Source organism: Cynoglossus semilaevis, chromosome 9 (genome assembly GCF_000523025.1).
Source record: "Cynoglossus semilaevis isolate Cse_v1.0 chromosome 9, Cse_v1.0, whole genome shotgun sequence".
Classification (NCBI taxonomy): Eukaryota; Metazoa; Chordata; class Actinopteri; order Pleuronectiformes; family Cynoglossidae; genus Cynoglossus; species Cynoglossus semilaevis.
The window spans coordinates 7,101,674-7,127,664 of NC_024315.1; the positions used below are offsets into that span (position 1 = coordinate 7,101,674).

At 42.0% G+C, this 25,991-nt stretch overlaps 3 protein-coding genes and 1 long non-coding RNA gene across 9 annotated transcripts in view; 1 reads left to right on the forward strand and 3 right to left on the reverse strand.

Annotated features, from left to right (window-relative positions):
- Positions 1-150: 150 nt before the first annotated feature.
- On the forward strand, positions 151-2,002 carry LOC112487515 (uncharacterized). Its single transcript, XR_003050669.1, has 3 exons — positions 151-621; positions 1,117-1,207; positions 1,493-2,002. It is a non-coding gene; the product is annotated as an uncharacterized LOC112487515 (long non-coding RNA).
- Positions 2,003-2,433: 431 nt separating this feature from the next.
- Positions 2,434-10,691, reverse strand: tmem192 (transmembrane protein 192). Of its 3 annotated transcripts, none has more exons than XM_017034914.2 (6): positions 10,594-10,691; positions 9,783-9,935; positions 9,041-9,302; positions 8,822-8,944; positions 3,790-3,895; positions 2,434-3,086 (listed from the first exon to the last, which is right to left on the reverse strand). In XM_017034914.2, the coding sequence occupies exons 2-6, from the start codon at positions 9,915-9,917 to the stop codon at positions 2,972-2,974; spliced, it is 741 nt and encodes a 246-aa protein (XP_016890403.1). In that variant the 5' UTR covers positions 9,918-9,935; positions 10,594-10,691; the 3' UTR covers positions 2,434-2,971. The 3 variants fall into 3 exon arrangements, with proteins under 3 accessions (XP_016890403.1, XP_008315064.1, XP_008315065.1); XM_008316842.2 differs by having other exon boundaries at positions 10,492-10,646; XM_008316843.3 differs by lacking the exon at positions 10,594-10,691 and adding an exon at positions 10,150-10,254.
- A 450-nt stretch (positions 10,692-11,141) lies between these two features.
- LOC103383668 (LIM and calponin homology domains-containing protein 1-like) overlaps positions 11,142-25,991 on the reverse strand; it is a 30,010-nt gene continuing 15,160 nt past the window's right edge. For 2 of the 4 annotated variants that reach the window (XM_025058515.1, XM_017035333.2), the window contains exons 10-24: positions 20,153-20,191; positions 19,311-19,440; positions 19,065-19,222; positions 17,976-18,804; positions 17,083-17,403; positions 16,307-16,409; positions 16,169-16,203; positions 15,853-15,966; positions 15,625-15,717; positions 14,755-14,956; positions 14,561-14,660; positions 13,510-13,584; positions 13,283-13,391; positions 12,878-12,980; positions 11,142-12,437 (exon numbers count right to left, since the gene is read on the reverse strand). In XM_025058515.1, the coding sequence (XP_024914283.1) occupies positions 12,412-12,437; positions 12,878-12,980; positions 13,283-13,391; positions 13,510-13,584; positions 14,561-14,660; positions 14,755-14,956; positions 15,625-15,717; positions 15,853-15,966; positions 16,169-16,203; positions 16,307-16,409; positions 17,083-17,403; positions 17,976-18,804; positions 19,065-19,222; positions 19,311-19,440; positions 20,153-20,191 (2,437 nt within the window). In that variant the 3' untranslated portion in view covers positions 11,142-12,411. The remainder of the gene's footprint in view (positions 12,438-12,877; positions 12,981-13,282; positions 13,392-13,509; positions 13,585-14,560; positions 14,661-14,754; positions 14,957-15,624; positions 15,718-15,852; positions 15,967-16,168; positions 16,204-16,306; positions 16,410-17,082; positions 17,404-17,975; positions 18,805-19,064; positions 19,223-19,310; positions 19,441-20,152; positions 20,192-25,991) is intronic. The other 2 variants (XM_025058516.1, XM_025058517.1) reach the window with 2 other exon arrangements.
- LOC107989052 (uncharacterized) lies at positions 20,642-25,979 on the reverse strand. Its single transcript, XM_025058518.1, has 5 exons — positions 25,815-25,979; positions 23,755-25,648; positions 22,638-23,000; positions 22,176-22,529; positions 20,642-20,772 (listed from the first exon to the last, which is right to left on the reverse strand). Exons 2-5 carry the CDS (start codon positions 23,886-23,888, stop codon positions 20,688-20,690), a joined length of 936 nt encoding a protein of 311 aa, XP_024914286.1. The 5' UTR covers positions 23,889-25,648; positions 25,815-25,979; the 3' UTR covers positions 20,642-20,687.

Consider the following 25,991-nt stretch of genomic DNA (forward strand, 5'->3'; position numbering starts at 1 on the left):
CTGGTCAGGACAGTACAGTTAAACTTTTGTAATAATATTAAACTAAGATTTTATCACTCGCTGCGCATTAATGCTACACCGCGAGCCAACCTGAAGAAAGTTTTATTTTAAATGTATATTTTTTTATATTTGTGCTCTTTAATCTTAGGCGAACATTTAAAATTTAAATATCACTTTAACTGTTATCCACAGGTGTCCGTCAACGGTCCAAACGTAGTCCCGGATGTGTTTTTAATTACCTTCTAAATCAATGCGCGGTGACGCAACCTATATTTGAAGTTAATTATAACTCGTGGGATTATTTTTTATTTCATTCTAAACTCACTTCCAATTTAAAACTATGAATAAAAAAGGTGCAATTTAAACACTGCTGCCACAGGTGCGATTGTGGCCGGAAACCCATTCGGTTTGTTAGCACAGAGAGCGCTAACGAGCAGCTGTTTGTTAAAGTGGCTGCGGTTTCACATCGCGTATTCGGTTCTAAGAAGATGATGGTGGAGAGATGAAGAGATGAGGGGAGGGAGGACGGCAGAAGAGCGCAATGCAATGCCGCCGGGGATCGAACAGTGACCCCAGTGAGATCTATTGTCCGCGGCTGGAAGGCCCCTCCGGCGCGCTTTTGTGAGTCACGGTGTTAAAACGCCATGCAAATACGCCCGGTTTATTAACATGACATGGAGTAGCAGTGCCAAGTGTAAAGAAGTCTTACCTCCAGGCACTGGGAGGAAGGAGGAGGAGATGGTGGTGGTGGAGGAGGAGAGGGAGGCCATAAAGTCATCTGCCACTTTATCTCTTCCTGGGCCTGGCTGGCTTTCTGTGAACTGCAGGAGGCAAAGAGGATTTATTGGGGACTTTTAAAAATAATAATGTGTTTGGATTGTTCATGGCAGTGTATAAACCGACAGGGCCATTGTTGACGACTTGTTTAAGTCCTAACAATATATATATTTTTTGTAGTCAGAGTTTAAATACAGTCAACAGGTTAAGGAGATAAGATTGAAGTGTTTGTGATTCTTATTTCTAATTACACACTTTCAGTGATGTATAATGTTTTTTGGTAACAATTCATAGTCGGCTCCAACACATGATTAAAACTCACTTTTTTTTTCCTTCCAGATTTTCTGAATCTGAGGAGAAGATACCACAGACACCACTGTCCACACAGGCGCTGTCTACCGCTCCACTCCAAGGTCCCCTTCCGTTAAAGGTAAGTTGTGTAAAACAGCCGAGCTGTGTGGTACACGCAGCAAACGCAGGTCTCAGATCTGTCAGGTGGCAGTTAAGTAGGTGTTGCTGTGATTAGTGGCAGAGGTGGAATTAGTGCAGGGGCAAAGGGCTGTTGCATAAATCTCACTAATGATAAACAGAAATGCCTCAATGCCACGGGGGTTGTTCTCTTTGGAGGAGGGGGTATTCAGCTTCATTGTCACAGAAACGCGAGGTGTTTTGCCTTGAATTGATTTACTTATGGTTATTTTTTCTGCTTTTACAGGCGCTGGCAACAAGAAGAGAGTGATGTCAAGAGAAAGGTGATTTTTGAAGCAACTGGAAAGTCAGGACTGGATCCAAGTGCTGCACCATGGACTAGAGTGGAGGGAAAAAAAATCAGTCAGTGGGACATCAAGACAACTGCCTGACAAAGACACTTCTAAATCAAGACAAAGTTGGAGGAAACAAAAAAATATAAATATATATATATATGTATAGATTCTTGTATAGCAGCATGGATCAGTGTGTCCTGTTAAATGTACGTTTCCTCCTCAAGATCCAATAGGATCATCAACAAAGATGATGGAGAGGCAGCTATGGCGTTGTCGATGTAAATGTAAATGTATTTACCTCTCCACAGTAAAGCTACGGACCAAAGAGCTGGGTTTACCTCAGTGGCTTCAGCTTCGATGAACAGCACCCATTATTATCCCTACATAAGTGTTTAAAATGCATGTATGCACTTCAAATGTTTATTGAGTTACGATTTAAACTTTAATAAAAAAAGTATGAATGTTCCATGTGAGATTCATGTGACTATAAATGTGACAGCACCATTAGTGGAAAAAAATGTGCTCCTCATTGTCAGTGAGTGCCCTGAGTTACACCCGGCAGAAGTCACATGAGAATGGAGTCGTAAATGCTGCGCTCCCTGCGGTGTTACGGACGCCACATGATAAAGGGACCACGACGGGGAACAATCACCAAGGGTTCAAATGACGTCCTCGATATTTCGTTAACGTAGATTCCCGTGACTGTTGTGATTTGACACAGAGAGGCTGAGGCGGGACGGGGCACTTACACCAGCTAACGTTGACACTGCGGTGTTCCTTTTGTTGGGGGTTCTTTCAAAGCTTTTACAAACACTAGACAAGACAAACGCCAAACAGTATCCACTCACTACGGGTTCACAGTGTTGTGTAAATCCAAACCAAAATACCCAAATCAGAGGGTTAAAGGTTTATTAGAATGTGATCACAGACCAGCAAGCTCACAGAAAAAAGACCAAAAAATACATTCATCAAAATTACACAAAAAATGTTTGACCCTGAAAGAAAAAAAGGTTTGACCCTGAAATCAGTACTAGCTCCCTTCTGCATCCCTGGCTCTTTCACTTCTTTTTTAGTGGTGAAGACCTCAAACAGTACCAGTCCCTGGTAGTAACACCAGCGGCACACACACAGGTCACTGGGATTGTTAAAACAGCTATTAAAAGCACTCAGATCTGTGACCCATGACTCCTCTCCCTTCCTCCTCCTCCTCTCTGTTCCACAGTCAGCTCACCTTGGCCTGTGTTATCAGTGCAGACTTCCTCCAGTCTTTACCCGTGCGTACAGGTGCATTAGTTCACTTTAGTCTTTTATCCAGTCTTTCACAGGTTTTTTTTTTACTTCAGGTCCACAGCTTCTGTTTCAGCGTTGAAGTACTTAAGACGCACTTCAGTGAGTGTCGGGTGGGAGGGGAAAAGGAGTGTGGGACCTGGTCAGTGCTGAGCAGAGAGGTTGAGCAGCCGCTTGCTTAGTAAAGTGTTGTGCTGTTTTAGGTACTCTATCAGATCAGCCTGTTTCTCCACCACCTCCTCCAGACTGGAGCCCTCTCTGACAAAGAGAAACAGCAGAAGTGCCGTTAAAACATAAAACTTTACATGTGGAATTCTACATTTTTTCCCCAAGTGCTGGAAAATAAGAACAGATTTGATAAAACACTTATAAACACACTAGCTTAACTTGGAACCAATAAAAGTACCTTTTAAGTCAAAATATAAACCATGGATAAAGTCCTGCTTTAAATATTAAAACTGAGATTAAATTCAAATCCCTTCATAAACATTTACCACTGAAGAAAATAGTTCAAAGATTTATTTGTCCTGTGTCATGTAGAAAAGTGATCATTTTTGGTATAGTTCAACGCTACATTTTTCACCTTTTGTCTTTATGTCTTTTTCTTTCCATTTCTATTTCTCTGGTATTTTATTGCAACAACACAGCAAGCCAAATTTATTATAAGTGTAAGTGTTCTTTACACTATTGTTAACACTGATTCTGATCCAAATACAGTGATGTGTCAACGGACCCAAAACGGAAATCTTCAAAACTGTGCAGTAGGAATATTTAAAAAAAACAAAACAGCAACAGCAGCAAAACTGAGTTTTAACAAGACAATAACATAAAACAAACTTTAAACTATGAAGGAACTCTATGGTACAGAGTGGCCTGCAAAAGAATTAATTTCAAATAAAAATGGCTGGCAAAAAGTCAAAGTGTGTGTGTGAGTGTGTGTCTGGTGCTTAAACGTGTGTACCTGAAGCCCGTCTCAGTTGGCAGACTTGTGGTACTGTAGGTGTGTGAATGCTCCTCTTGGCTCACGTCTGGAGCGGCTCGAGCTCGATTAAACTGCCTCACCTTGACTGAAAGAAGAAGACAAAAAACAAACAAACATCTTCAGTCACCCTCAAGTGCAGACACACAAACAGCGACGGGCAGTGAGAGCGACCTACAAACGGCAATCAATCAGGTGAGAAATGGCACACATTTGTTTTTTTTTACTGTTTTCCATCCCTCTCCCACTCCTAAACACACACGGGCTGTTATATCCTGCACTTAGTCCTTATGGGCTGCCATATCCTGCGCTCCGAGCCTTTAATTCTTACACCCTAAACATACACCTTTACAAAAGGGGTGGGGTTAACGGCCGGGTGTGAGCGTATGGGATACAGTCGCAGTTAAGAGGGGCCTGAACCAAAATATAGGCTAGATGTTAGTGCTGCTCAAGTGGAGATAAGTAAGTGTGTGTGTGTGTGTGTGTGTGTGAGAGGAAGAGCAGAGGTGGGAGCTGCCTGAGTATTGATAAGACTAAGTGTCATTAGCCAGAGGAAATTGTCAGGGAGGTTCTAAAGAGCTCTATCTTTGCTTTGCTGCAGTGCAGAATCCCAGCATCTCCACTCAAACACAGTCCTAAGAAATACTACACATTCCTGCATAATGAGGCCCTAAAACTGTGTGTACTGTATTTGTGACCCATTCAGAATCCCTCGCCGACACTGGTGCTGTTGTTTCAAGGAGCATTAGTCAATGATCGGCCAACAATCTGCTCTCTCTGAGGCTAGAATATTAATATTAATATTTCCACTCTGTGATGAGACGGACTACAGTAGGATCAGGGTGATGGATGAGCTGTAATAATGACCGGCGGTCACAGAGGCTTACAGAATGTGTGTTTGTGTGTAAACAGTGACCAGGTATGTGTGACAGAAGGACGTTCTCGAGTGAAAGGAGAATAGCTGTAAGTAAAAGGACTCAGAGTGATGTTGAGCCGGCGTTTGCTGAGTCTTTGTTGAAGTGGACGATAACGCGGGAGACAAACGGAGGTGAATGTTTACGGTGCACGCTGGACAATCCAGACATTCCCACAGTTCTTTTTTTTAATTAAAAAAAGATTAGCCTAAGGTCCATGCTGTACCTTGTATTTAATTGGCAATCTTATCTTTAGCTCTGAGGTAATACATTATATATATATATATATGTATATATATATATGTACATATATATATATATATATATGTATATATATATACACACACACACATATACACTAAACCTGTATTGTAGTACATTTCCTTTTTCACTACTTTGGCTTTTCTCCCCCCTGACCTTTGACCTCTGGTCCAGAAGGTATTTTCACACAGTAAAACGCGGCACAATGGAAACTCTGAACTCTTCTAGTTGGGCAGTTGCTGTAATGTGATTGGCTGATAAATATTTGTGATTTCAAAAAAAAAAGTTCCACACCTATATACTCTACATTTTAATAAATCACATCAAAGTGTTTCATATTTTTCTTCAAGTGAAATGTTGGTAGAGGAAGTCCACATGGTGTTTCTCTGGGATCAATTAATATTCGATTGGACGGATGGATTGATGGACGGATGGATGGATGGATGGATGAGTGTGAAGGCAGTGACACATTTCACACATCTCTGTTAGAGACTCACCACAGACAGTGCTCAGACCATGTCTGAGAAGCTGCGGTCGCCCGTCCAGAGATGCGTGTTTTCAGGCGATAACAGTGAAGCTGCGGAGGTGCTAACAGCTACCAGTACCAACAACAATGCAAACCCTGCAGAGCGGGAGGAAATGGATGCCTGCAGCTGCACAGAGTGATGCTGGGGTGTTTGAGTGAGCAGCGTGCGCACATTTCAGTTCAAAGCAGTCGTCTCATTAAACCACCTCTGCTCATGGAGGTGTTAGTGAAACATCAAAACCTCAGTTCAAGGTCAAGGCCGACTGTACCCGTCCAGTGTGGGCCACAGGGCCTTCATCTTTAGACCACTGACAGACTGTAATGATAATAGAATGAATGACCATTTTATGGGTTATTAACCTCACCACACTGACACTGACGCCGTCGCGATACAAACACGATGAAGTTGTTCGCCTTGACTTGATTTTCTGTGAAATGTTAAATAAACATTTTGTTAGGCTTACGTAATAATGACCGGCGGTCACGTAACTGAACCTCAAAAGTAAAAGCTTATCCCAGGACTTGGCTAAAGCTACATACACACGTTCTTAAGTGCATACCTTCAGCTTTACACATGCCTGTCGAAGTACAAAGTAACTAAACACAACACTGTTGAGTTGTTGTTGCTGTACGCCTCCAACAATAGTTTAATGACGATGAGATTGAACTCATCGATTCTCACCTTAAAAACATTTTAAAAATAGCACATAATACAACACACTCAAATCCTGAACTACACCTACAACAACAGCGGTCTCTCCTGCTTTAAGGCTTGTTTTGAGCAGCTGTGAAACCATTTTGCTCATGCTCACAACTACACCTACTCTGTTGTTTCTTGTTTAATCCTATCATAGACTTATGCTGCCTTTAGGAAATCTTTTATGAAAGATTCTTCAGCAGGTCAATCTGTGTGTGTGTGTGTGTGTCCTACAGTGCTTACACTATGTTCTGACCGGGCAGGGGACAGAGCTGTATTCTTACGTTAGTCTTTGAAGGAGGTGGTATAGCTTTGATGTGTATGGAGGACTACAGAGGACGGTGTATTCATGTTAAAATGAGAGAGGCAGAAACATACGGAAAACCTCTTTCTTTCTCTTTCTGCCTATCCCTTTCTCTCTCTCTGTCTCACTCACTCACACTCACACACACACTTCAAAGAGAAGTTGAACGAGGCCTTCCTCCATGGACTTCATTGCTGCGGGCATTATATATCATCCTTTTTGAATCATCTTAAAACGGTTTTCATCATATCTCATCAACCTCTCACATCAGACATCACTGTGTTTTTATGTTAGAAAGTGAATATTTACGTGTGTGTGTGTGTCCACGAAGACGCAGTTTAAGAGGTTTGCGCTGTGAGGCGTCGCTCATTCTGCTCCACGGCTGACTGCACTGATCTGAACAGGAATGCAGCGGTGAGCAGAGACACCCCCCACCCCCCTTCATACACTGGGTCACCATCACTGTAAACACAAGGACAATGTGTGTGTGTCCGTAAGAGTGTGTGTGTGCTTGGGTGGAGTGTGCTCAAGGCTAGGTTAATTCCTAATGCTCCTTATCTTCTCTCCCTGCATCTCTATCTGCGATCTGTGCCCCACGGCGGCCAAACACAGCTTTATTATGAATTTCCTTTTAATACACATTCTTCAATATCAATATCCTGTGATAGAGAATCGGTAACAGCGCTTTTCCTGCACAGACTCAAGGCAAGTGGTGCCTAGAAATACCTAGAACCTATAGCAGATTAACTGATAACAAATCAATGGTTTTCACCCCAACCAAATGTATACATTGTTATATAGCCAAGGTAAAAAACAAGTAAAGATGGTAAAGAACAAACATGTAAAGATGGAGCATGGCAGTATTTAATGCAACAGTAAACCAAATGCAGTGATGCATGAATGTATGGAATAGATATAATATATGTTAATTGGGATGATGCAGTGATGTCGTACCAGTGGAGTGAACCAGTGGTCAACTGGATCTTCATCAGGAATAAGAAATGGCTGCAAATCTCAAAGCTTTTTACTACAGTTCATCGCCAGGTTCCCTAAGAAAGGTTAGAAAGCTGTCTTCCAACATAGATAAAAAAAACTGCAAAAATTGAAACATTTTTTTCTTTGGATTTTAGATTTATGTTGTGAGGACCCAGATGTTCTTTTTTTAGAACAGAACATCTGTTTTCGTACATTTGATTTACATTTGTTTTATATGCAGCACTTTATAATGAATGTTAACTGGAGCTACAAAATATTTTAATATAATTTCAGGGTTGCAAACTTAAAATATAAATTTTCAAAGTATTGTGGAAACATTTTAAAGTTAAAAAAAATATCAGTCGATTATCAGCAAGAGAAAGAGGGAGTGGGGGAGAGAGCTGAATGACTGATTGTCATGCTGTTGAGTCTGAAAAGGGCAGGGCAGGTATTGTGATGCGAATCTGCACAGATTGAGTGTGGGGGAAGTGTGTGTGTGTGTGTGTGTGTGTGTGTTTGAGTGTGTATTTGAGTGTGTATGTGCCTCCTTACACGTGTACTTTACTTTACTTGTGAATTACTAGAAGCCGACGCAAAAAAATGAAAAAGTTAACATAGTGTGTGGGATTGTTTACATAAAAGCCTGATGAAAATAAAAAGACATGAACCAGGTCCATTTTTATAAAGTTCTGATTTAACTGCAGCGCCTCCTGTGGCCTTCACATTGCTCTGCTCCATTTGAGTATCTGCATTTAGGTGGTTGTTTAACTCATGCTCAATTCAGTACCAAGAAATTTAAAAGATTCAGAATGTTTTTAGCTGTTTACTATTTAATTGTATCTAAAATTGTTAACATTTTTATTTGTTTGTGTTTGTCTTCATAGTTCAGTGATTTTCAGCTATCTGATGTGCCGATACAGTCTGCGCCAAGTGACAAATATCATCAAATAGATGCAGTAACTGATCAGAGGATTAATTCAATAGAGTAAAGAGGAATTGCAGATTAATACATCTAATTTGGATTTACGTTCGTACTTTTTTATTGGTAGGGGGTTACAATAGACAGAAGAGTGGGTGGGACATGGAAAAAGAGAAGGGTGTGTGAATACATGTGTATATGAGCACGGGTGTGAGTGACTTGATGAAGTGGGAACAAGAGGTTTATGGCTGGCCGTAAAGACATAGAGCTCATGTGTATGCTGAAAAGGCAACGAATGAGAATAAAATGTGGTTAAACTTTTACCCAGTGGAATTAAGGCTGGAAAGAGACGACGCTGCTCAAACATCTAGTGGGGATCATGCAGCAACGTCATTCTATAGGTTAAGTGTGAGGTTACCTGTGTAATAGCAGAGACATGGGACGACCACCAGGAGCTCCAGGCACAGGATGCTGAGAAGAATGTAGATCTGCAGAGGGTGTGATAATTGAGCAGCCAGAAGCAGCAGAATCAAAACATTCCCTGGAAAAGACCAACACAGATTATACTTGAGCATCACTGCCACCCTGTGGACAAAAATGGAAATTTCACTTTCAGCAGTGGGCAGAAGTACTCTACCTGTAGAGAGAAAAGCCAGCGGTTGCCAATGGAGTCCTTGTGTTTCTCTGCAGAACTGCAGGTATCCTCTTCTTCTGACTCGACTGTGATGACGCTCAGCACACGTGGTGAAGACCAGCACCAGCACCCACAAACACACCTTCCCATACACAATGACACTGTCGCCTGACACATTATCCAGGATTTTCTCACACACCTCCTGCTGGCCCAGTTTCAACACACAGAATGCTGCCAAACACACAGACAACACCACATACACAACCTGAAACAAGGAAGTGAGAGAAACTGGAGTGAGACAAGTATCTGAGCAGCACATGACTTTTTATTTGTTTATGTATTTATCAAATGCGGGGTCATTAGTCATTGGCTAGTGTCTGTTGTGTCAACCTGAAAACATGACTTAGAGCTTGATTAGATAAGATCGAACTTGCTCAGTCCCACACTAGGGAAATTGTTGAAAAGTCAGTGGCCCGCACGGTAATCAAATAAAATTACTATATACTATTAAATAAAGGTTTTCAGAAGATGGGTTCATTACGAGTAAGAATAAACTCACACAATTTGTAATAATTAATTAATAAATAACAAAAATGAAGAAAATATCATAACATAACATTAGTAAACAGCATAAAATATTAAGGATAATTATTTTGTAATTACATACAGCTAAAATGTACTTTATGGTTTAAAACTGCAGCAGTCATGAGCTCTTTCACTGTCTGTGTGTGTGTCCGTGTCTTACATGTAGCAGAGAAAGCAGACAGGCATGGCAGTGTGTTGGTACAGTCTGAAACTCTCTTCTGATGACAGAGTGGAGGGCGTCGGCAGAGATCACAGGTCCCTCCACTAAAGGCTCTTCTTCCATACTCCGAGTCATATCTGCTGAGCTGCCGGCCTGTAATCAAAAGTAATTTAGAAAATGGACAGGACAAATGTTCATTATGTTCAATTGACTGTAATAACAGCATTGTAACAATACGTCGGGCTTTTTAAAAACACACACAAATACAGTCTATGTAGTCAGTAAAGAAGAATAATGAAGGCAGACAATAGACAAATTTTGAGTAAATCATAGGATAGAATATAATACTTTACACAGAACAAATCACCTTTTTAGTCAGTGTAATTGCGATAGTTTCATAACAGAATGAACTTTGATGATATTGTCAGTCTGCTGTCAGTTCGCGGACAAAACACCGCCATCAATGTTGTCAAAATATGGCGGAGGAAACATTAAAAACAAACAAACAAAAAAAAAAAACAGGAACACATCTGACAAATACACAATTCTAGGTAGTTTCAGTTTAACGCAGTAAAATAAAATGTCCTTATTTTTCAAAAATAATAAGATAAAGATAAACGACGTTGTCAAAACTGTCAGGATAATTTGCTTCGCGGGCTCAATTCTAAATAAATATGCTTCGTCATGAAGTGAAAATTCTTGTACATACTGCAGAATAAATCGAACGTCCCTTTGACTCCATTTTGTAGCTAAGGCGAATTTTCAACGTCTACGAAGAATAATCCAACAATAACAACAAAGAGTATCTTACATGTTTTCGGTTTTTGTCAGTAGGGCGGAGCGGCGCATACACTTCCGGGTCCAACGGTTACTGGTTCCGCCTCCAGCTCAACTTTGGTTCCGAGATCTGCTGTACAAATCTGCATTTTAATAAGGTTTTTCCCTGAATTATAAATAAATATATTTTATACAAAACAACGTTAACATGGATTACTTTAATATTCCTTTGGCAACATTAAGGACAGAATTATTTTTCACATGTGCTGTATTTTTTATATTTTCTCATATCTTTTTCTTACGTTTTATTTTATCAAATTTTTTCAAGGATGTTAATGCTTATTTAACTTTAATAAATGTATGTGTAGCAATTTGTGTTGTGAAGAAATGTTGAGCAATGAACATTATGTAACGAATTATTTACAATTAAGGAAGAAGTACTTTTTTAATTGTTTAATCCATCCAAGGACAACATTCTATTATTAAACTTTTACTAATGAAGTAATTCTAATTATTCCTTTAATTCATAAGTTACTGCTCTCCAAGACTATTTTCACAGGGGAAAGAAAATCACACAAAGCCTCAATCTAAAATAGTTTATTGTTAAACATACAGTTTCTATAAAAGACGATGGGTTCCTTCCTTCGTGCGGTGAAGGATGCTGTAAAATGTCCAGGGCAATAACAGACGGGAGTTCAGCTGACACTGGGGCAAAAACACTTCAGACAGAGGCAACAAATGAGAGCCTTCAAGACTGATGAATGGTCAGTCTATTGATCGGTCTCATAAGGAAGCAGCAAGTAACTATATCATTGGTTTAGATCTTAGGGAGGGATCAAGAGGTGATTAAGAATGAAAAGTGTAACATTTGTTTGCTGGTATGGAACTGTGCTTCAAGTCAAAGTACACATGGCATACATATGCATGTACACACGCACACACACACACACACATTCCGGCAATCAGATCACATACTCAATACGTAAGGCACTGATTTAGATGCTGTCAGACAGGGAGACCAAACAATGAATACAGTTATCATTAAGGGAACATAATTAAAATCCAAAACAAATATTGTTACTTTAGATAATGAATTGTCATTCCTATATAATTAAGAGTCAAGAAAAAAGCTAGAGTACATTTGCTTAATTTGCAAAAAAAAAAAAAAAATTATGGTGTACAACATAAAAGAGGAAATTTAAAGTTTTGCTGTTGAAAGAATAACAATTCAAATTCACACCTTCCTGTCAGGCAAAACTCACAATAACTTATGCATATATGTCCTTCTTTCATGCAAAACAGTAAACACAAAAGCCCAAAATAAATGACAAGAGTTGCAAGAGTAAGGCAATACAATGGTCAAGCTACTTCAGGTCGGCCAACCCACACCAGTGAAGGAACGATGGAGTCACATGATCAGTGCAAAAGCATGAATTAACATTAATCAGACTGACATGTTGAAGAGAGTAGCGTTAAGCTTGTAGTGTTAAATCTGTTTGTTTTTTTAGCAGGTCCTTGTTATAGCGCCATGACTGTGCAAAGGCCTAAACACAACAACTGCCTTATAGTACTGTATTCATGCTACACAAAATAAAAGGAAGTGTACACCTGTGTACGTACAGACTGTACTGACACGTGTGTACGTGTGCTTGTGATCTTCTTAACATCAGAGTCCACTTCTGCAGTTCTTGGTAAAACTGTCTGTGTTTGTCAGTCCAGGAAAAAAAAGGTTGATTTCAAACTGATTCCAGGACTTTTCCAGGTCTTGATTCCAGCTTCTACAATAAATGTCCACCTCGTCAGAGTGCAGTGTTGATGGTGCGGGGGGTCCAGTTGAAATTCAGTGTAGTCATTATAGTGTAGTTGGCTGACCTCTGCCTGCATGGACACAGACACATCCATTAGTCTAACTTACATTTTTGTTTTTTGTATTAACAACAGAGAAGAACAGTAAATATAATAATATATCATATTAATATTAATACATACATAATATAGAATAATATTTTAATTTATAAAATACAATAAATAATATATTTATTACTTCAGAGAAAATAAAAACATGCTTAATTTGTCAAATATTTTGTTTATTCAAATTAGTAAAAAAAATAAAAAACTAAATGAGTTTAAAGCTGTTTTAATTTTTAATTTTCTTGGTGTGTGTTAAAATGGCCAACAAACAAAAGGATTTTTGTTTGTGACCTGCCGATGCTTCCTTGTCTACTCCTTAATTACAAATGCACCAAAGTGAACATTTGTCAAGTAGTTGAAAACTAATTAATACATTTTGATCATTTTTGCGTGGTGTGTGTCCTCACCTCGAGTTGCCATGTAGCACTCGTGACAGCTCAGCAGTCCGTTACGAATCCTAACGTCAGTCCCTGCAGTGGCGTCACCCAACTGCCCCCCACACACCCCACACTGAGGAGAAAATACAAGGCATTATTTGAGGCAATTTTATATTAAACGCAGGTAAAAAAAAAAGTTTTTTGATTTTACAATCATTATACATTAATATGTAGGACAAATAAAGAAAATACAGAAATCTACAAAATCTAAAAAATGTATATTAAAAAATGTCCCACAGTACCATATGCACTTCTAATAAAAGCATCCTTTTGGGCCGCGACCCCCATTTTGGGAACACTGCACTATTGTATAATAAACAACAGTGCAGAAAGCAGTAATAATAGTTTTTCAAAAAATAAAATAAAATAATGTACCTTGAAACATTGCATGTGGAAAAACAGTCCTAGTGTGTCGATGATCATGGCAGCTCCTTTTCCCAGCGGCTGAGAACATCCAGAGCACTGCCTCTTCCCACTAACACACCTACATGCAGACGCAGCAGTGTAAAAATAGACAGCAATGCAGATAGCAGTCCCATTTCACCATGATTCAAACTCACAGTCATTTTCTCAAACACTTGTGTGTGTGTGTGTGTCATTACCTGCTGGGTGATGGAGGCTGTGGTGATGATGAAGACGACTGTTGTTTACTAGTTACAATATCATGTGACCCAGACCTGCGGCAACAAAACAAAAGACACAAACATCTCAGTCTCCATGACAACAAAAATCTTCGACAATTAGTGTAACATAAATAACAAAGGACAGAACGAAAGAAAGGATTTTGAAATTATTTTTAGATTCATTTTTAGATTCACTGTCAAAGAGACGGTTCACACACGGCCATAAAATAAATGACTGCAGTGCAGTAACGCAGTAAATCTGAAGCCTTTATTGTCATCCTCATTATCATGCTGCTCTGAAACACTCATCATGTTCTAATACTCACGAGTCAAACTCACACATATGCGACACAGCCATCACTCAGGAGGCACTTATTGCTTTCTGACTGATGCGTCTCACGGACAGACGCGTTGGCCAAAACATAACGTACTATTTATTATGATGTCCTTGAAGGCACTAACAGTAAAGGAAGTCGCTGAGATTAGGTTCAACAGAATGAAGTTAATACCTGCAGTTGCTAAGACGCTGAGATTAGGTTAATAACAGAATGAAGTTAATACCTGCAGTTGTTTTATACTTTAAATTAAGAATGACATTTAAAGGGCATTTGAATGACCTTATTGCAAAAATACAAAAAAACAGTGCATATGGATACCAGTCCTGCCTGCAGTCCAGATCTGTCCTGTTGTAAAACGGAAGAATTTAGAGACTGTGGTAAAGATAATTTTGCTGTGAACTGATGTTTTTGTTGTGAGTGTCAGGTTGAAGTTTCCAAATGAGTAATAAGTAAACAACATTACTGATATACAGTATTTTGTCTATTTATTCTCTAACACGTAATCCTTTTCAGAGTCAAGGGGGGAAACTGCAGTCAGTCCTGTAAGGACCACCTAAGTCTGTTCACTAGTCCGTCACAGAGTTTACAGAGCTTACATTGCCATTTCTGAAAATGACTTTTTTTATCATGTGTCTGTATTGAAGGGCGTCTATAAAATCTATTTCCCAAACACACAGAGCTTCCTGACTCACCTTTTCACTGCATGTGTCTGGTTGAGTTGGGGGTTTCGGTCCAGTGAGGCTGTTTTCCACATTTCCTGTTTCTTTGAGTTGTCAACATCACTCACTGAATCTGCAAAGAGACGTCACCAAAGTGTTCATTTATTTCAAACGAACTTTCCAAAAATCTGTATGAACATGAAAATGTGTTCGACGCTCAGCCTCACCCTGAAAGAAGTGCAGTTTGGACGGATGCTGATCCTCAGATCCTGCAGACACGTTCTGGTGGTGGTGGTGCTGTGAGGGAACACTTCTCTCCTCCTGTTTGTTCCCTGGAGGTGACGGTGCCGGCACTGTTTTCACGATCTGCTGGTTCGACAGACCAGTCGGAGTGAGAGGAGCCACAGTCTCCTCCAGAATCCGTCTCTCCTGGAAGAAGAGCAGGAAAAAATATCTTGACAGCTGGTGGACCATGAATATTCCACATCCACAAAGTTCTTAAAAACCAAGTTTGGCTCATGAAGAGTTGACGCACAAATGAAACATTTATTATTTTGTTCTTGAATACATTTATTTCTGAGAACTAATGAACCATTTCTCTGGACCTCGTGTACAAATCAAAAGTGAAACCTTGAAATCCAAACAAAACAAAACCTTCAATAATAAACTAGAATCAAACCATCTCTCTCTCTCTCTCTCTCTCTCTCTATATATATATATATATATACTGTATATATATACATATTTTTTTAAATAATATAATAATACTTTTTTAATAAGTTTAAATTCCTGTATTTTTTGTTACTTAACAGTTTGAACTTTTTTCCACCTCACTCTGCAGTGAAGCCCTCACTTTTTATTTTTATGCTTTAAACAGATGGTGTAATATAGTGAAAATAGGAAAAGCAGTGTTTGGATTCCAGCTTGTAGTCAAGAACCCTTCAGTTTAAAATAACTCTGATTTATTAACATAAGAACAGAGGTAAAAACCCTAGTTTTTTTGGTGGAGAGTTAGTAGCATTTCCAGGTATTTCTGTGTAAATATCACTGATCTGCCCTCCGCTATTTACTGCCAGTGTGTCGCTCTGTGCTTGTACCTCCTCGTTGTGTTTCCTCTCCTCCTCCTCCACCTCTAGCTGGGCTTTTTCCCACTCTTTCTTCAGTTTCTCCTGCTCCTTCTGGTATTGTTCCTGCAGAGGAGAAACTTCCCACCTTAAACACTGCCACTGCCAAAGCCCACCGTACACACCCACATATTTATGTACAAACACCCAGGAGAGCTTTGGTGTTCTGATTTCTCATTCTCGGAGCCTTCACCAGTGTACCTGTAGGAGGCGCTCCTGCTCCTGTTGCCACCTTTCCAGGCGTTTACGCTCTTCATTGGGGTCCCAGACCCAGTGATTAACACGTTTAGCCAAGTTCAACATGGGGGTCTCAATCTACCCCGAGTGGAACGACACACACACACACACACACACACAATGCATGTGCACAGACCGAAAGGACAGAAAAAGAGGAAAAGTGAGAGGACAAATCTATGACTACAGCGACTACAGAAGACACAGGGTCAGGACAGGGTCAAATTTAAGAACAAAAGGAGGAACAGAGACAAACACAAAGTGGAACTGAAGGGATTCTCACCGTCACGCTGCTCTCCTCGGGGCTCTCCGCTGAAACTACACAAACACAAATGGACATTTGAAAAAAACTGAGTTTGCACAAAGACGTTTATTTGAATCTAAAAGACAACACAGGAGGGCGCTGTTCTAACTCTTTTACCTGAGACAGAGGGAGAACATTCCGTCATGCTGTTAGAAGACGAACTTGGTTGGATTCCTGCTTCCTGCATCATCATCTCATAGAAGGCAGAGGTTCCATTCACCTGGGAGAAATAAAAAAATATCTGTTCTTATGTTCTTATACTGTAAAAATAACACAAACAAAGGTTTATTTTCTATCAACCCTCAACTGTCCGTCCTCTGGCGTCCAGCCTGTCACTTGTTTCTCTTTATTCAAATAAAATATTAAAATCCACCTGAGGACACATTTTACATATGTTGTCCATTACAGTGTTCCAGTCCAGGTTCATGTCTGTCCACTATGAACAGTCATAAATCATCACCACCTTTAATCAGTCTCTGCCCCCTCCCCTTCCCCTTCCCCCCTCCCACCACACACACACACACACACTCACAGCTAATGCTTCTAAAACGCTCTGAACTTTATCCAAAACAAGAGAATATATTTAGCCTTGACTTTCAAGTTGTCAAAATTACATTTAGGAATTTTTTTGGACAGGGATAAAAAAAAAAAAATCACTATTTAAATTTCACTTAAATGAACAGTATCTCAGTGTTATTGTCCACAGGTGTCCCTGGTTGGTCTCTGAGGGTTGAATTCCCTCCACCACACCTCATGAAGAGAAAGAACCAACAGCTGATTCCTGTGTCTCAGGTGTCGAGCGTTTCCAGAAACACTTGAATACCCCAGATGGAAAATTAATTAAAAACAACCCCAGCTCCCCTGTGCAGCTCAGGTGTTGTCTGTTGACTTACCTGTCCGTTGCTTTGCTCTGGGTGATGAGGCTCCACTATGGTCTGCGTCAGCTCTGTAACAATAGTGGTTTTGACGACACAGTTCCGCCCCCCCATCAAAGAGCTGATGGTGGAGCCGGAGGAGGAGGTGGACTTCTCCGTCTGTGGAGGTGGTGGCTGCGTCGCTGCCTCCTGGTCTTTCACCTCCTCTTCATGGATGGGCTCCTTCTCCACCGGTTTGGGGGTCAAGACTTCACTCTCCTGGGGCGAGTGCAGCGGGGAGGCCGGTGTTGGAGAAACAGATAAATCCTCAGTCGCCTCTCCGTTCACACGGACATCCATCTGATGAGGACATGAAGACAAAGAGCCATTAGAATAAGTCACACCTGAGTATAAGTCACACCAGTGCCCCCTAGTGCCCTTTAGTCACTGTCAGTGTGAAAATAACAAATGTGAAATTATACATTATAATATATAAGTCACACCTGAGCATAAGCCGCAAACCCAGCCAAAGGATCAAAGGAAGTGCGACTTATAGTCCGGAAAATACGGTAATTAACTCTAAATAAGAAAAAGTCCATGTTTTTCAATTTTTTTCATAAAAAGAAATACAAGTATATTAGATATTTATTATTATTTATTCATATTTAAACCAATAATATATATATTATTGTTTGACACCTCTGGTATAGTCACAAACAACCATTCACACCTACTGTCAGTTTAGTCAACGTAACTTTATTTCCAGTCCTTTTTTTTTAACCCCTTTGTTCTCAAACTGAATTCTGTATCAGGTCATGTGGAAGCGTACAATGGTACAGCAGTAAAAAGGAAGGTCAAAGGACCAGGATTCAATTCTCATCTCTCACATATGTCAGTATTTGTTATATGACTGAGGGATGACTTTCACTCACTTTGACAGGTTTGTGTCCAGACGGCTTGCTGCTTGGTTGGCGATAAGGCTTGGCGACCAGCAGTGGGAGAGGTCTGGAGGGTACAGATGGAACAGCAGGGGGCGTGTGTGCCCATGGTCTGATCTGAGGCTGTGTTTCTGTTGACGTCGGCTGATCTTCATGCCTGGTTTGAGACTCTGTGGGTGTGGACTGGGGTTCATTAAAGTCTAATGACTGAGCTGGAACACTTTCTGAATTTGGGAGTGCGGTGGGGAAGCTGTGAGGTTTGTGGGGGCTGGTGGGAACAGACGCTGCCACCTGCTGTTCTGGGGCCGAACGACTCTGTGTCTTTTCAGGTTCAGTGTCCTTCGCTTCTGTTGTTATGGTTTGTTCTGGTTCACACCGTGATTCTGATTCACACCGTGGTTCTGGTTCACACCGTGGTTCTGGTTCACACCGTGGTTCTGGTTCACACCGTGGTTCTGGTTCACACCGTGGTTCTGGTTCACACCGTGGTTCTGGTTCACACCGTGGTTCTGGTTCACACCGTGGTTCTGGTTCACACCGTGGTTCTGGTTCACACCGTGGTTCTGGTTCACACCGTGGTTCCGGTTCACACCGTGGTTCTGATGTTTCTGAGCCGTTAACAGGTGCCGTGAGTTTGTCTTCTCCGTCCTCCTCGTTCAGGTCTGACCTGGGCGTTGAAGGAGAGGCTCTGGGCAGCTTCAGGCTGTCCAGTGTGGCGTCACTGATGGTGAAGCGGAGTGCGTATCGCTGTAAAACGATGGCCGCCTCCTCTGGAGTGGCTGCACTCCTGAAGGCCTTGCACAACTCTGCCTCTCTGCGCTCCCTAGAAAAGATGAACAGGAGAAAACGTGTGTGTCGAGTGGTGGGATTATCAGCATCATCTCTATAAATCTATAATACTAACCAGGTTAACCTGTATTTTGAGGATTAGCTTAGCATTAGCCTAAGAGGAAATTGATTACAGTAAGTAACATATCCATTACCAACCCCCTTTTTTTCAGGGTCGTGGGGGAGGAGCCATGGGGTGCACTGGACAGTCTGCCAGTTCCTCTCACATTCACGTACAACATAGTTTTTCCTTACTTCTCCTCCACAATCTCCTTGTAGGTCTTGATGCTTTTCCGCTTGCTGCCGTCGCCTTCCTTCTCCTTCATCCTCTTCTCAATCCTCTTCCTCTCTTCTTCTTTCTTGATCAGGTCCTGTGATGCACTCCGACGCCGATTCTTCCAGCGAGCCAAGTCCTGGACAGAGCAGTCAACAGAATTATTCACTGTATATAAATGCTCTGGGTTTTTTGTAAAATCTGCACAGAAAAGTCGACTCATTTACACTTTGCCATTCGTCGTCTTCCTCCGGAAAATTGTTGTACTGCTCGTGCATGCGCTCATGCCTGGATTGGCTCAGCGGGGGCAAATGTTCCACCTCCTCTTCACTGAGGATGTCGTTCATACTTGCACTCCTAGACAGGAAAGAAGCAGAAACGGATTTTTCCTAATGACTTTATCTGCTGACACAACGACGACGAAGTGAAAAAACAACAACTAACATTCTGACATGTGGAAATGACAATGAAATGGACTGATATCCACCGCCGTGAGTGTGAGAAAATACAAATGACATGGTCAAAAGGAACAAAGAAAACTTTTTAAAATTCATCCACAGTTTGTTGTGGATTCTGTGCTCACAGTTAAACACATGTTATGGGTCAACGCCAACCGACAACATTCCATTAAGCAGAAAGAAATCCCAAAATAACAGATTAATATGCAGAGGAAAAATGATTTCCAAATGTTTAATGTTGTCTCAGGGCATTTCTTTGCCAGAATTCCTAAAATAAAAAAAAGCAAATCATCATGCAAAAAAAGAAATTTATTTTATAAACAATCTACAGCATTGTATTATTATATATATATATTAACTAATGAGGAATTCTATAAAATAGTGAATATCATTTACCTGAAAAATTATAAATGTCATTGTCATTTAAAAATAATTCATTAATTTCACAGCATAAAGTGACCGGTGAGATGAAATAATGAAAGACGACGAATGACAAAATACTTTTGCCATTCCTTTGCCTAATGTTTTCTTCTGGACTGAGCGAGTGCAGCATGCACAGCTGTTTTCATCACCATGCACAAATGACTTTTCTTTTGTTTTTCCAGACTTACTCTGTGTCTTTAGACATAAAAGCAACTCGTCGACTCATCCTAAAATAATAACAAAGTTAAGTGAGTGAGAGGGAAGAGAAGGTAGAAGCAAAAAAATTGTGCAAAATGTTTAAATCCTTTCCGGTTCCTGAATTCACATGAATCACAATCATATGCCAAACTCAGCCATGTTTAACAGCAATGGATCAGAAAATGAAATGCAGAAGCTCCTCATCTCACATCATGGGAGGTAGATCATCGTCCTTCAGCCAGAACACTTTTTTTCTTGCTGTCTGGGCCGCTTCCAATTTTTTCTCCTTTTCTTTTTCTTCTAAATTTTCTTCCGCCCTAGCCTTTTCCAGCTCAGGCTTCACTTCACAGATGTGAGGAGCAGCAGGAGCAGGAGCAGGTGGAGGAGCGAATGTCACGTCTGAGACAGAGGTGTTCAGGACCCCGGTGTCTGCCTCTCGATTTGGACTCTCTTCCTCCTCCTCCTCCTCCTCCCGTCTGCCTCTCGATTTGGACTCTCCTCCTCCTCCTCCTCCTCCACTTTCTCCTACCTTTTCCTTGGCTGGGCGTACTTGGGGTTGGTCTGGGTGGAGGGGGGCGGTACCTGAGGTTCAGCTGCTATAGCAACATTACTGCCAAAAACCAGTGACAAAGCCAAGATTACCAAAAAAACCAACCAACCAAACAAAAAGAGCTCATGGTGCTGAATCAGAATCGAACCACAGATGATGGAAAAACTCCTGCTGGCCTTGACTCAAATCACTGTAGATGGCGCTGGTGATAAGATCTTTTCAAGGGAGTAAAAGTTTGAAGGTATCAGCCGCCACAATACAATGGGTGAATTCATAAATCTGTGGTGGTGTTTCCTCCACATTTATATCCTTTACTAGGTAACTTAATTTAATCATTCAGTTCTAAAATTACTCTCAGTATTTGTGGGAGAAGTACAACAGTAAAACCAACAGCATTAATTATGTAGAGATATCATTTTAGTCGTGGTCAACCACCTTTCTTTTCTTTGGTTTAAATGAAATAAAATTAAGAATAAAGCAAGTTAACACTGAACACGCAACCATTTATAGACCTGCTTTGATATATACTGCTATATCAAATGATTTTTAAATAATAATGTTGCGCTTTAATTGTTTTAAGACATAGACTTTTCCACTCATTCTTCCTTTGAGAGTCAGACTGAAGTGAATTTTCCTGGAGCAGCTCTCGTGCGACGCCGTCTGACAGTCCTCACAAAAATGCATCTGCATCTTAAATTTGGAAAAATTAAAATAAATTATCGGTATATTAGAGAGCCGCTTTCCCGCCTTCATTTTACGAGTCAATAATTTCTGAAGTAATAAATTGGTATAAAGTGCTGAAAACGCACATGTCCAGTAAACAGGGATCAAAGCCCTCAGAAATTATGAAATGAGATTAAAGGCTTCAGCAATAGCCAACGTATGCTTCTAAAAAAATATTTATTGCCCCGTAATTTATAATTACACGTCTCTCTGGGGACACCAAGAGGCAGTGGAGGGTAATTAGAAATCACACAGCTGTGAAAGGATTCTGTAATTTTGGGAGAAAAGTGCAGCAACAGTTTTGTCCCCTCTGTGATTCAGCCATGATTTACACTCCGTAAACACGCCACAGTCCAACCACAGGTGACAATTAAAGTCAAATTGTTGAACAAAGCCAAAGTTAGACCTCATTAACAAATCAAAGACCACATGAGTCCAGAACCAGCGACGGCCGAGCCAAACCACGTGAGGGATCGAGTGCAGCGGTCCTTTCATTAACAAACAATACAAATGAAACCACATCAAACATGCAGCTGCAGACACACACACACACACACATGCAGGAGCTCAAACAACATCATCCAATCAGGATCGACCCGGTCCAACACAGGGATGCATTAGTCCTTGTAGTGCAGCAGGACATAAAACGTCAAACATGATTAAACCTCAGTCTCAGCCAGTGAAAACGAGCCGTTAGATCCAGCAGCCGGTTCCAAACACAGTCAGACTCTGGTCAATACCTTTCACTCTCCATCTTCTCCACATGTTTGGGTCGGCAGTGCAGCTGCTTCATGGCAGACACGGGGCTGACGGTGAACTTAACTGATCCGGGAACAGGTAAGAACCGGTTAAAGGACGGACCTATCCTGGGTGCAGCTGTTTGTTTGCCTTTCTGGTATGAACGGGTCCTTCGTGCCATCATGTCGTCCTTCTCCAGGTCAGGCACAGGCTCGTTCTCACCATACTCTTCCTCATCATCGTTATATTCCGGCTCACTCTGAGACGTCGAGCGGACTACGGTCGCGTCAGGCTGCCGTGTTTCCATCTGAACTTTGACTTCTTGTTGCTGTTGTTGCTGTTGTTGTTGCTCCGTTCTACAAGAGAAACTCTCACAAATGAAATACCCGAGCGGTGAACCACACCGAGCTTGTTAGTGTCCTCCACACACGGTTAGACACACCACGACACAACTCTCTCCCCACCTGACGTTCAGTCTCTGGCTCCTGTCCACCTGCACCTGCTTCTTGCTCCGCGGCGCAGCATCAACAGAGTCCACGCTCTGCGTGCTGTGCCTGGAGGCGGGCGGAGGCAGGAAATGGTTGTAAGTCACTGCAGCGCTGCTTTGTTTATGGAAAACTCCCGTCCTCCTCGCCATCATATCGTCTTTCTGAAGATCAGGGATCCTCTCCTGTTCGTCCTCCTCGTCCTCCTCCTCCTCTGTTCTGCCTTCGTACTGAGCCAGACGGGCATCCAGCTCAGCGTTAGAGGTGACAAACTCTGGGCTCCACGGTCGGTGCTCAGCCGGAGGAGACACACTTTGATGGTGGTCGGCTCCGTCGACATAACTGTGAGAGCATCACATCGTGTTCAAACAGCCCGACAGACGAACGTCTAAAACTCCAAAATGCTTCGGCACAATCATGCAGATGAGCAGGCCGGGAAAAGTCGGTTTACAAGAAAAGCGAATTTGAACTTTAGTGACCCAGTATTTGGGAAACTCCTATGTTAACAGCAGATCTGCTACAAGTAGCTCCTCCAGGTATCAAACCCCAGACCCTCTGCTTCTGAGGTAGGCGTACTAACCACTACACTATGGAAGGGTCTTCCAATGTCTTCACTCGTTTCTTTAAAGGGACAGTGGACACCATGCAAACGTGTCTAGTTTCAGAAAACAAAGCGTGCCGTCAGTAATCACAGCAGAAATGTCAACGATATCGATTCTGAGCGACACAGAACCTCCTGACAGGGAGGTTCTGCTGCTCCTCCTCTTCCTAAATGTGTGAGAGTCTATAGTGTTTTCTATACATTGAGGTTTCTACCTAAGAACTCACAAAGTTTCCTAAGAAGTATCTGGTCTTTAAGTATCGTGTGTGTTTGTCCATTTCTTTTACTACTGTTACTAACGTAGAGGAATAGCAGCATAAAACTCCAAAAAGTGCATCCAAGCCTCCTGCTCTACTCATTCAAATGTGCTCAAGCCATCCAACTGGACTGGAATGCCACTGAAGAACGACTGGCACTTCCTTCAGTGGAGTCCACTGTGATGCACGCGTCATTGGTTTTCCAGCCACTCCAGTCTACACTTGGCCTGGTCCGTACCTGCGTTCCCGCTCAGAAAGCTGGGAGCCCAGGCCAATGGTAGGCATGGCTACGGTTGCCTTGGAAAGGAGTCGTCTTAGCAACTCCCTGGGCTCCCCTTCACAGGATGGGACCGTGTCTACTGGCTGCCCCATCTCAGTCACGCCCCCAAAGGTCACTACTTTGCTGTGACCTCGTCCTGCCTTTGCTGTTCCGCTGAAAGGACTCCCATAAGTTTTCTCCAAACAAGCCTGACACACGGGTGCCGGGTTAGCCTCACTGTAGATGGAACAACCTCACAGATGAACAAGCGTACAACGACAACAACGACAACAACAACGGCACGTACGTACGACAGTAACAACAACAACAACAACAGCCAGGGAAAGAACAAGGGGGAGAAGATATTCATGAACAACAAAGAGTCAGACAAAGGAAGGATGAGGTGGAAATGATGTCACAGGTCAGAGAGGAAGTGGAAATGGATGAGCACAACAGGCTAGAAGTCCCGGTGTGTGTGTGTGTGTGTGTGTGTGACGCTACAATTAATCCCAACACATGCAAATTCACACACACATGGCCGTCTCTTTAGCCGCTCTATAGGTAGCCACATATTCCTGTAGACGGCTGATCCTCTGGGAAAAACAAAAAACTCTTTCTCCTGTCTAATGACATCAGCGCACAGAGAGAGACAGAAACAAAGACTGAGGCAGCGCAACAGTGCCAACAGTGGCCTCTTTTCTTGTTTGTCCTCTCTCTCTCCCTCTCTCTCCCTCTCTCTCCCTCTCTAAAACACACACACACACACTCTAACACACCACAGCCAGTTCCCTATTTCCCATTCTTTGCCCATCAAAGAAGACTGAAGAGGAGTGAAGTCAGAACAGTAATGAGGAGAATGAAGAAGCACATGAAGAGACCATGAGACTGGACCACACCAGGGCTGTTAAAGGAATGTCTGTGTGTGTATCTTTGGATACATCTGACCTAGTCTTATGTCACAAAAAGAAAAAAAAACACAATTTTATATAAATGTAAAATCTTGTTAACTTATCTGGCTTGTTTTTGTGAAGTTTCTTATGCAGGAAGACTGAAAAAACTGTGCCGAAAAACTGACATCCTTACTGAAGAGACAGACCAGCTCCAGTATTTGACCAGCGGTCAGTGATTTTTACCAGTGGTCATCTGGTGGAACCTTGTCATAATCCTCATGTATGTTCTTAGTTCTGTCTGCTTCAACGCTTTCCAGTTCATCACATATTTTCTTTGAATCTCTACCTAAATAAAATAAAGACGGCCCTCGATAGCAGCGAGTAAACAAATAAAAATACTAATTCTTACTGAATATTTGTAGAAAACTGTATCAGGATTTAGTGAGATGTATGAGATACAAACTGAGGTACAGGTTTACTTCACTACATCTCAGCAAACATTTGTTTTTTTACTCTCTGTCGTGATCGACTCCAAACAGGAACGAATGCTGCTGACTCACACCTACGCAGCACATTTTTTCTTGTCATCTTTCACACACACTCACACACACACACACACATTCACAGCCACAACAAACTGCACATTTGACACACAGCAGCATGTACTGTGTGTCCTCTGTACTGCACGTGTGTGTGTGTGTGTGTGGCACCTGGGGTCAGTCATCTTCAGCCTCTCCCACTTCTTCACGTCAGCCTGGCTCATAGAGGCCGAAACAAAACTCAAGGGTCCGTCCCGTTGAGGGAGGGTCCTACTCTGAGCCCGTCTCCGAGCCAGGTCGTCCTTCTGCTTGTTAGGCACGACCTGAACCTCTCTCTCCTGCTCCCCCTCCTCTTCCTCCTCCTCACCCTGCTCTCCACAAGGAGCGGAGTTCAGGAAGGGGTTGTGTCTGCGCGTTATGATGTCGGGAGGCGCTTCCTTCTCACTGTCCAATCAGAGGGCCGGTACGGCGGCAATACACACGTCAGAGTGAAGCACACACATTAGACCACAGGTGAGCAGTGACAGCGACAGTGGGAGAGTGAAAAAAGTGTGATTAGACGTGAGTTAGAGAACAGAAGTAGAGAAGCACACACAGGCTCTGAGCCGACCTGCTCTCCTTCTCCTGGAGAGTCTGCTGAGAGGCCCGGCGAATGCCCTCCCAGCGCTCTCTGTCTCTGTCGCTGCACACGGGCGCCGGCACAAACTGGTGCACCTTGGGAGCCACAGAGCCCTGATGAGTCCGTCTGGAAGCCAGGTCGTCCTTCTGAACATCTGGAACTTTCCGT

What these genes read in the sequence shown, in the direction of transcription:
- tmem192 (XM_008316842.2), bottom strand. Translation starts at nt 10,524, where the DNA reads ATGGAGTCAAAGGGACGTTCGATTTATTCTGCA. An exon ending in ATGTCTCTGCTATTACACAG is followed by an intron (nt 3,896 to 8,821) that starts GTAACCTCACAC and finishes TTCTTCTTTCAG; the next exon opens with TCAAGGTGAGGCAGTTTAAT. An exon ending in CCAACTGAGACGGGCTTCAG is followed by an intron (nt 3,087 to 3,789) that starts GTACACACGTTT and finishes TCTCTTTGTCAG; the next exon opens with AGAGGGCTCCAGTCTGGAGG.
- LOC107989052 (XM_025058518.1), bottom strand. Translation starts at nt 23,888, where the DNA reads ATGGGGCAGCCAGTAGACACGGTCCCATCCTGTGAAGGGGAGCCCAGG. An exon ending in CTTTCTGAGCGGGAACGCAG is followed by an intron (nt 23,001 to 23,754) that starts GTACGGACCAGG and finishes ATGCTCTCACAG; the next exon opens with TTATGTCGACGGAGCCGACC. An exon ending in AGCCAGAGACTGAACGTCAG is followed by an intron (nt 22,530 to 22,637) that starts GTGGGGAGAGAG and finishes TTTCTCTTGTAG; the next exon opens with AACGGAGCAACAACAACAGC.